This window comes from Orbicella faveolata, unplaced genomic scaffold, assembly GCF_042242905.1.
Source record: "Orbicella faveolata isolate gen_17 unplaced genomic scaffold, um_ofav_v1 contig_1, whole genome shotgun sequence".
Lineage (NCBI taxonomy): Eukaryota > Metazoa > Cnidaria > Anthozoa > Scleractinia > Merulinidae > Orbicella > Orbicella faveolata.
The window spans coordinates 26521197-26531978 of record NW_028301536.1 but is presented as its reverse complement, the minus strand read 5'-3'; the positions used below and the strand labels follow the sequence as shown (position 1 = coordinate 26531978).

At 38.1% G+C, this 10782-nt stretch overlaps 1 protein-coding gene across 1 annotated transcript; it reads right to left on the bottom strand.

Annotated features, from left to right (window-relative positions):
* Window positions 1-4303: 4303 nt before the first annotated feature.
* Window positions 4304-10662, bottom strand: LOC110061793 (cystinosin homolog). The gene is made up of 2 exons (XM_089298000.1): window positions 9008-10662; window positions 4304-7383 (listed from the first exon to the last, which is right to left on the bottom strand). Exons 1-2 carry the CDS (start codon window positions 9482-9484, stop codon window positions 6973-6975), a joined length of 888 nt encoding a protein of 295 aa, XP_089154126.1. The 5' UTR covers window positions 9485-10662; the 3' UTR covers window positions 4304-6972.
* Between the last annotated feature and the right edge of the window lie 120 nt (window positions 10663-10782).

The window sequence follows — 10782 nt, the reverse complement described above, 5'->3', positions numbered from 1 at the left end:
AAAATTAGTTTGTGAACCTGTTTTTTACATTGAGATTGGTAGAATCAAGAGGAGATCTTTTTGGTAGAATATTAAATCATTTATAGCAAATAGGCGTTGGAGATTTAATTTATCTCACAGGAAAGGTTGATCGCAATTTTGCTTGAGACTGAACGTATCTTTACCCTTGGTACAAATATATTTTGTAACGTTTCGCTAATGGCACTGGAGTATGTTCATAATGTATGATTCGTGTTAACTGTAGAAGTACTTTCGGCCTGCTTGCAGTTATGATGAATCCCCAGGGGCTATTAAGCTATTTAAGATTTTGTAAGTTATGCAAGAGCCACTCGAAGGCATCTCTTTCAACTTTGCTTTATTGTTTATTCACCGCTGTAATTTCTTTATGGTGATGATGTAAACGCTCGCTGTATTAATAAACGAGATGCCCGCTCCTGATGCTGTGTTTGTGTTTATTAAGATTAGTTACAAAATATTTTTTCGTCGTTTCAGGGTGATTAGAGTATAATTGGGCGTTTTCCTTCGTTTCATGTTCATTATATTACCATGCACCAGAACAAAGAAAAAACTAATATGTTACAAGGGTAAAATTGGACCAGAACACATCTTTTTTAGTTATCTAGCAGTGTTAGTTTTCAAAATGCTCCAGTGGTAACCCTCGATAGCTTCAAGGATACACTGTAAACCATACTCCATCCAGCGACAAGTTCTCGTTAGAAATTATCTCCTTCCTCCCCGTCCCCCAATCTAACAATTTTCCTCCCCAGTTTTCAACGTGATACCAAATATGTCGAGACTTGTTTCACGTGCAAGATTACACCGTTAATTCAGTTTGGCACAAATGTTACAAGTTAAAGGTCAATAAAAGTATAGGGCTGTTGTTTGTGTATGTTTGGAGATGTACATACTGGAAGCTGTATATTCTTCATAAGGTAAATATATTTTGTAACGTTTCGCTAATTACACTGGAGTATGTTCACTATGTATGGTTCGTGTTAACTGTAGAAGTATTTTAGGCGTGAATCCCTAAGGGGCTAGTAGGCTATTTAAGAATTTGTAAGTTATGCAAGAGCCACTCGAAGGCATCTCTTTCAACTTTGCTTTTGTTGTTATGTCGTCGGATACTGAACGAGCGAGCGTTCCCGCTTCGATCGCGCAATCCTTCACTGAGGGAGATCCTGTTCATAAGACTGCTTCACGAACATTGTTTCCTCGTCTTTTGGACGTTACGTTTGATCAGAGGTTCGCTGCATTCAAACGCGATCTCCACGAGAAACAAGCCGCCACTCAGTCTCAACTGTAGAAGCTAAAAACGGTATCCAAGGCTTCGAGTTCTTTTAACTCTAAAGTACAATACGAGTCTAGCAACTCTCTGCTTGATGCAACAGACGGGACCATCAAGACCATCTCAAAAGGAAACCTTTCAGCAGCCAAGTTATTTCGTTCCGTGGACAAGAACCCCGCTGTTTGGGCAGCAGTACAAGTACGAGTCGGACGAACTCGCCGAAGATTCAGAGGAAGAGAAAAAGCTCTGATCAGCCGAAAGACGAGCGCTAGCTAAGATCCGGGAGACAAAGCGGAAAAATGCGTCTAGCTGGCCAACTCTACAGCTACCCGCTCTACATCCAGTGAAGCTCCATCTACTCATGGTCTATCCACTGGCAATTACTTTTCTTCTGATCAGCCTTTTTGTTTTTTCGCATGCAGTCCTTTCGTGGACGTCAGCCTCAACTAGCAGACAAGTGTTTCAGCTGCGGCCAAATAAGCCTCTGAGCAAATCCATCTTCCTGCCCAAGCCGTTTTAGAGGAGCCGCTGCAGCCCCTCTAAGCAGTAAAAATACATACTTATGGCAAATACCAAGCTGCATTGAAGAGAATGGGATAAGATGAGTATATAATTTATTTAATATAATAAAATGATTGGGAGACTTTGACCCAGTTGAACTTATTGATAATTTTGTTGAACCATGTGATTCAAGGTTTTTTGGAAGTCTTGGAAAGACAATTTACTCTAAGGGGCTGAACAATTTCTGTAGCTGTTCATTTATCGTTCGCGTAAATTTTGGATATGTCAACTGCGTCCATTACTTTTGACTTTGTCATGACAACCACAAACTTCATATAGGTTTGGACAAAAATCAACTTTTTCGACATACTTGTGTATTTTTTTTTCAGCTTTGTTCATCATTTTGCTGAATTTTACCAAATTGTACATTTCATAAGCATTCTGGCTTCATAAGCATTCTAGATTATTTTTTGACTTTTTTAAGAAAATAGTAAAATCCAAGATGACGGATCCAAGATGGCGGGTCAAATGAAGTCATGCTATTTCACTGCCCGTTTATCATGTGTTGATCTTAGGTGATTGCACTGTTTTAGGCCATTGGGCCATGCCATTTTTGTACGGGACTGCCCGTTTATCATGTGTTGATCTTAGGTGATTGCACTGTTTTAGGCCATTGGGCCATGTCATTTTTGTACGGGACTGCCCGTTTATCATGTGTTGATCTTAGGTGACTGCACTGTTTTAGGCCGTTGGACCATGTCATCTTTGTGCGGGACTGCCCGTTTATCACGTGTTGATCTTAGGTGATTACACTGTTTAAGGCCGTTGAGCCATGCCGTTTTTGTGCAGGACTGCCAGTATATAGTGTGCTGAATACAAGATTTAGGCCTCTGGGCCTTCCTTATGTTCTGATCTGCGTGTTGTTGCTTTTTTGTTTTTTCTAATTGTTCTCACTTTTTTTTTGTTATCTTTCAAGTCTACAAAGTGGATGCGTGTTTACTTCAAAGGTTGCCCACTCAAGAGATCCAGACGGCTTCGCAAGTCAACGGAAGGTCTTCCCTTGCGTTCCTCTAAAGCAAAGGCCCCTTCAACAACAGAGCGTTATTCAAGTGACTTTCAAACATTTAGAGAATGGTCTTCGCGCTTTGAGGAAGTCGCTTGTTTGCCGTCTGATGAGACGTCATTTGCTCCTTATTTGGAGTATTTTGCTGCAGCAGAGTTCCCTCTACTCCACACTTGAGTCTGTCTGTTATGGCATAAATTGGGCACACCATCGGTATGGCTTTCCGATTTGTGATTTGACTTGTGATACAAGTGTTCTCGAGGCGGCTAAAATTGAGCTTGCAAAACCTGTTTCCATAAAAAGGGGGGCGCTGTTACTCCCGAGATGATTTTGAGGATGTATAATAGGCTTGCGCGCCCCAAGGCTAATCCCTCTAATCATCGCTTAGCTGCAATTTGCGTGACTGCCTAATCGGCTTTTCTCCGCGTCAACGAGTTAGCTAGCCTTCGCTGTTGTGACGTTAGTTTTTGCGATGCATTTGTCAGAATTTATACATGTGAGAGCAAAACAGATGTTTATTATATGTAATTTTTAGTTTTAATTTTATGAATTTATTTTCTTCAAAGATAGAGCATATTTTGCTCTCAAAAAATTTGTAGTAAAATAAAGTTTTAGACTTGGCATGCGTTTGCGGAACTAGGATATCTTATACACTTGTTTGATCTACATAGCTTAAGAACAGGGGCCGCTAAGGAGCAGACATCAACAATCTAGACTCTTTATGTCACGGCAGATGGGAGACTGATCGAGCCAAGGACGGCTAGCTACGGCTATATTACGATAAGTTAGAATCTTTACTTTCAGTTTCTTGAAGTTTGCACACTTAGATTCCTTTGTTCTCTTTCTTTATTTCCGAAAGCGGGCATCAATAAACGAGATTCCCGCCCCTGATGCTGTGTTTGTGTTTATTAAGATTAGTTACAAAATATTTTATAATCGTTTCAGGGTGATTAGAGTATAAATATATTTTGTAACGTTTCGCTAATTACACTGGAGTATGTTCACTATGTATGGTTCGTGTTAACTGTAGAAGTATTTTAGGCGTGAATCCCTAAGGGGCTAGTAGGCTATTTAAGAATTTGTAAGTTATGCAAGAGCCACTCGAAGGCACCTCTTTCAACTTTGCTTTTTAATTTTTCTGTTTATTCACTGCTGTATTTTCTTTATGATGATGTAACGCTCACTGTATCCTGCATCAATAAACGAGATGCCCGCCCCTGATGCTGTGTTTGTGTTTATTAAGATTAGTTACAAAATATTTTATAATCGTTTCAGGGTGATTAGAGTAGAAGTATCATTTTCAACAGGAAAACAACTTTTATTAAAGCTTATGGACGGTTTAACGGCTCACACCTCTTCTTAATGGAAGTATTAAACAAAGCATCTCAAACTTAAACATTCTAAAATTTTTTCCCACCTAAATACTTATACTATAAACAATACATATATGTATGTAACCTTCACCAACTCTTATGGCGAACTTTAACACTTTATTAATAATATTGTACCGTTCCTTTTAAGCTATTCTTAGTCCCATTTCATATTACTTCTCCATTTCCAGGTTTGACATGCAGTTGAAATTTAATATTTAATATTTGTATCGAATGGTCAGTTGCTTGTTAAAGCAGTTAACAAGAAATATAAGGAGTAACGTAATCCGACGTTTCGATGTATCCAACATTATCAAGAATAAAAATCGTTGAATGTCACAATCACGCACATAGGAATACCACCTAATGATATTAAATCGTTGAATGTCAAAGTTGTTGAAATAGTTGAGTTACGAATATCGTTAGGTGGCATTCCTATGTGCATAAGAGTTATGACATTCAACGATTTTTATTTTTGACAATTAAAACGTCGAATTACGCTACTCCTTGTACTTCTTGTTGAATATCTCTATGCCTCAGTAATAAACATTCAAAGATGTGTTTGACACTGATTCTATTGAAACAAAGTTAACAGTAACTGTAAGTGGTGTTTTACTTAGCAACGGTAAGTGGTATGTTTTACTTGGCAACGGTAAGTGGTATATTTTACTTAGCAACGGTAAGTGGTATGTTTTACTTAGCAATGGTAAGTGGTATGTTTTACTTAGCAATGGTAAGTGGTATGTTTTACTTAGCAATGGTAAGTGGTATGTTTTACTTAGCAATGGTAAGTGGTATGTTTTACTTAGCAACGGTAAGTGGTATGTTTTACTTAGCAATGGTAAGTGGTATGTTGGACTTAACAATGGTAAGTGGTATGTTTTACTTAGCAATGGTAAGTGGTATGTTTTACTTAGCAATGGTAAGTGGTATGTTTTACTTAGCAATAGTAAGTGGTATGTTTTACTTAGCAATGGTAAGTGGTATGTTTTACTTAGCAACGGTAAGTGGTATGTTTTACTTAGCAACGGTAAGTCAGGTATGTTTTACTTAGTAACGGTAAGTGGTATGTTTTACTTAGCAACGGTAAGTGGTATGTTTTACTTAGCAATGGTAAGTGGTATGTTTTACTTAGCAACGGTAAGTGGTATGTTTTACTTAGCAATGGTAAGTGGTATGTTGGACTTAACAATGGTAAGTGGTATGTTTTACTTAGCAATGGTAAGTGGTATGTTTTACTTAGCAATGGTAAGTGGTATGTTTTACTTAGCAATAGTAAGTGGTATGTTTTACTTAGCAATGGTAAGTGGTATGTTTTACTTAGCAACGGTAAGTGGTATGTTTTACTTAGCAATGGTAAGTGGTATGTTTTACTTAGCAACGGTAAGTGGTATGTTTTACTTAGCAACGGTAAGTGGTATGTTTTACTTAGCAATGGTAAGTGGTATGTTTTACTTAGCAACGTTAAATGGTATGTTTTACTTGGTGTATTGTATACTCTTGGTTATGTGGTATATCACACTTTGACATTTGGCTTATCCTTCAACGATTGTCTTGAAATCTTAATGGTCAGTGGCTTGGATTGTATTTACCTGGCAGATGGTGAACACAAACTGCTCTCAAAGACAAACACCAAACTAACTACACACATTGCAGAGCAGCAGGATAGGCTTTACTTAGGCAAAGACCTTTTCTTGCTTTTCATCTACAAAACTGGGTGAAGATATATCACAATGGAGAAAACCCTTGTGCAAGCTTAAAATATGAGTCTCAATATTACACAGTAAAACTTTCTGACAGGTACAAAACTAGCTTTAAGGTAAAAACTGTCACTCTCCACCCAGGTGTATAAATGGGTACCAGCGAATTTAATGATCGGGGGTAACCCTGCAGTGGACTAGCATTCCATCCAAGGGGAGTAGAAAGACTCCTAGTCGCTTCATGCTACTAAAACCAGAGATAAGCACTGGCCTGATGGGCCACTTGGCTCATATGCAAACTTTACCTACCTAGTACAAGCTTAGCTTGAATAATAATTTGTTTGATATTGATATAGAGCGGTTTTCAATTGATTGTCAAAAGCAATCATTCAATTACTTTGGTTTTGGTTTTACCATGGTTTGAGTTTGGCTGAGTAGTCTAATTGGCAAGTAATTGGTTTAGTTTTGGCTTTGACACTCAATTGAAAACCACTCCACTGCACTCAAATTTAAGTTACCACCATCTCGCAAGACGCATCTCACTTAGAACTCTTGAGACGAGTCTTGCTTCTCTCGAGTCACGTCTTGTTTCATTCGCATCTTTTCTTGTTTCTCGCAAGTGCACTGCAAGTACTAATAGCCTGATTTTTAAAACTTTTCTCTTTTGTTTTTTATTTTTTGTGTGTGTGTTTGTTGTTTGTTTTGTTTTGTTTTGTTTTTTTAATTTTGTTTTGCATCTGTAATAAACATTCCATTGTACATCTGCAATAGTCTCCCAGAACATTTTTACGGTATGGTCACTCGCAGTGTTTAAAACTATTATAAAAGTCATGTACATATATCCATAAATTTGTTACCAAATTGACTGACAACAATTTCATGTAAATCCTTATTGGTCGAAAAATATATATTAATATCACTTTAACAGTATTATCTAAATCGCAAACCATCTTTCCTTCAGCCTAGTTAAATTAGTTACTTATACTTATACAATGTATATGTTGTGCATTTATAGCCATAATATACTCCACTAACCAATTTGACATTATGTTCTTACACAAGCGACTCCTGTGAATTTCTCTTTGTCTCTCCAGCATTCTGTTCATCAGAAACAGACAAACTTCTCACCAGAAATTCTCCATCGTCAGCATTGACATCTACAGCATAAAACTTTGTCTTCTTGGCATCTCTCAACAGGGGTTCTTGTTCACTAGGATCATATTCATTTCCAAAATAGAAAACATAATGCTGCCAGACCAGTATGATGTTGAACAGGAGTGTGACCACAGCTAAGGCCATCTTGGGAATGTTTCCAGTGAGTTGCTTGTTACTGTGTTCAATGAAGCAGTAGAGGTCCATCTGCAACAAGCTAAGAACGCCACCTCCAAAATCAAGCAACACACCACCAATATGAAATCCTTCTGTGGACTTGCGTTTGAAATTGAGCCAAACTTGAGGAGAATACTGAAAAATACCAAAAAAAAATAATGTGAAAAATAAGTTCAGTTATTTCAGAACTTAACTTTGTTTTTAACAAAATTATGTTTCCAAGAATATAACTTTTGGACGAAGTAACTTTTATTTCATATAACTGTCCCATCAATCCCTTCCAATAATGAGCTTCATAAGTCTTGAGCAAGCAGCTCTCTGTTAATTTAAGTCCACCACCTTTAACACTGACCTTGTACCTAATTGGTGAAGGTATGCGTCTTTAGACCATCGAAATGTAGACTATGAGCAAGCTCATCCCTGATACCAGATTCTGATTATCATAACCTGATTGGTTAGATGGATGATTGTTGGCAGCTTCCAAATGAATATTGACACATGTGTACAGCTAAGTGTCATAATTTCTTTCTAACCATGGGAATAGACAATCGGTATTTATAACTTTAGTCACTAACGAGAACAATAGTTTTCTTTGTCTAGAGTGGAAAATTGTTTTACATGCAGGCATGCATGGATAGAAACAATTTCATAGCTTTTTATTTACTTTTTTCCCACTCTTGATACTTCTGATCACATTGGTTTTCTTTGAACCCCGTCTTCTTTGCACCCTGCTATGGACTCAAATCCCATTCAGGGGGTAGCAGAGATACTCCTCGTCACTTATTGCTACAGGTGGGGAGATACACTGTTATTGAGCCTTGTGCAAAGACACCATCCAATGACCCTAGCCAGGGTTCAAACCCAGGCCACTCAAGCCCAAGCCCAGAGAGCTAAGGTCAAATAAATTATTACGCCAGCAAAATTCTGGAAATAAAATTGCTGAATCACAGCATCCAGCATAATGGTGACATAATGACTAAAATATTTAAGCATGAATGTCTTAAACTCCATTTCAAGTTCAAGAGAGAAATAAGTTTAGCCAAGGGAAGATGACAAAAAAAAAATTGTTGTTGAGTTTCTGCAAGTTCCAAATCATGATTATATTGTATTCACTTTTCAATTTTGTGATTTCCACCCACTTTTCAACTGTCAGTGAATTTGGCCTTCTATAGCTTCTACTTTGAGAAATGTGGTCCAATAAAATGTTGTGTTCTGAACTTCAGTAAGACTTTTTCCCTTAAAACTTTTACCTGTTAGCAGCAGGGAAGGGGTGAGGGGATTGGAAAGCGTTTTAAGGCTCTTAAATTGAATTATTAAATGGAGCTTAATTCTCAGGATACTGCTGTTTTTAGGGGTGATGCTGAAAGGTGTAATGCTCCAATTTTCGAGCGCAATTTATCTAACTCATACAGGGAGCCGCGATGACCAAACATGCCTTATCCTCCACCCCATCCCCTATCAGGACAAATATTGCCTTCGAAGATTGTTACGATTTCGCAATATTCTTTGATGTTGGCCAAGCACAACAACCACGTGAAACGAAACATGATAAACTGTCATCGAGAATGGCAAATTTAAAAGTTTTTAGCTTATATTGTATCTAATATAAGCCTACCTGTATCTACGTGTCGCATAAACAGGCATTGACTAAAGTATGAGTTTATTAAAAATACAATAGATAACATGTACAACAACGCCGCGAGATACCTTGATAAGCTCATTATCTAATGTACAGTACTCTAGAATATTTTTAACATACCGTGCCGAATGAAACAACCAACTTCACGTATCCACAGTACTGGAGGACCAAGAACCAAGAGCTGAGCCCAAAACAACTAAGAACAGTTAGGATGGCTAGAGCGAGCAGACAACAAATGCAAAGAACCACGGTGCTACGATGAATTTCCTGCGATCCTCGATCGTACATCAAGCACTGTATTCCTTGAAAACTTGTGCAAATAAATGCTACGAGGGCGAACACGACATCGGTCAGTTTGACAGGGTTGTCCTCGGTCAGATCGCCCAAAACGTTTGGTTTAAAGTAGACGGTGACATTGTAAATCATGTAGGTAACGTAACTGAGGAGGAAATAGGCCAACATGTCGAACGAAAAGCCCACCACGCTTTTCCGTCTCCAGTTTTCATAGATCTGCGGCAAAAAAGATACTGTCCAGGAAAGGAAATATCCCCAGCCAACGACATCGGCCAAAATGACGAGGAAAGTCGTGTTGGCCATATCGATGAGTGCCGGCAAATTGAACAGTCACAGTCTTGTTTTGGCGGCATGCGGCATGTGAGAGGCGCGAACGTGACGTAAACGATTTCAACCAATCACTGCATTTCGTCGGTTTATCTGTTACCTCTTCCTTTTCACTTCAGTTTTACTTTGCACGTCATGGCTAATGCGATTATCTGAGAAAATATTCTGATCAGAACGATAAAGAAATAAAATTTGCAATTATTTTAATAAATCAGTAAATTAATCACTTTTTTAAGTCTCACTGCTGTACTAATATTTATTTATTTATTTATTTATTTATTTATTTATTTATTTACCATGCAAGTCAATGGACACAGCAAACAAAGAAGCAAATATAATTTACAAATCGAACTGAGAACTGACAACCTGTTAAAAATCCCAACTAATCGGAAGCTGACCAGTTGATGATTTACAAGATGTTCAAGACCTATCTAGTGCCGGAGGTGGGGAAGGAGGGGGCAGGAAGGGGCAGGAATTCCAACACCTAACCGCTTGTCCATAAAGGATGGTAAAAAGACAAAAAATACAAAAATGCTAAATTTTGGGTATGGGGGAAGGGAAGTAGGACCTTGAAATCACTACCAGAACTAGACTCGGACTGGGATGGATAGAGGATTTTGGAGAAGGAGGTTCGAGATACATGTACCGGCCAACAGGCCAAGTCAGCCTGTTCTTAAATGTCTCGTTTTTTTTCTTTTTTTTTTTTTAAACTTAGGGGGGTTGGACCACACCCCCCGAACTCCCCCAAGATTTGCCCCAGTCAGACTCAAGTATGGTAAACAGATACTGACTGATTGCAGTAAATCAATTGTCCTACTGCCACAGGTAGTTACAGTTCATACCAAAACTCATCATCACATCATATCCTGGTCTATAGCAAGAGCTACAAACCAGTTTATTATAAAGATAGTGATTTGCTACACTGACTTGACTTGCACAAGGAGAAAAAGTTTTTGCTGCAAGATTTGTCATTGGGGAAGTGACATCGTGACCATACTAGAACCACTTGGGCTGATTCTTCAAAGTTCCAGTTGGATGTGAAAGTCTTCTTTATGTACCTTTCCTGAAGTGACCTCATTAGACACTTAAACTCCAAACACTCGATCAACTTGGATGGTCAGAGCTCAAGCAAGAACTTCAAAGCTCAATTTTTGGGGAGAAGAAACATTGGAATTGTTAAAAAAAAGAATTGGTGGCTATTATTTATGTATTACAGAGGTACTAAAACCATAAATCCCTCAGGGTTATTTGAAAAATTTACATAAAAATAACTT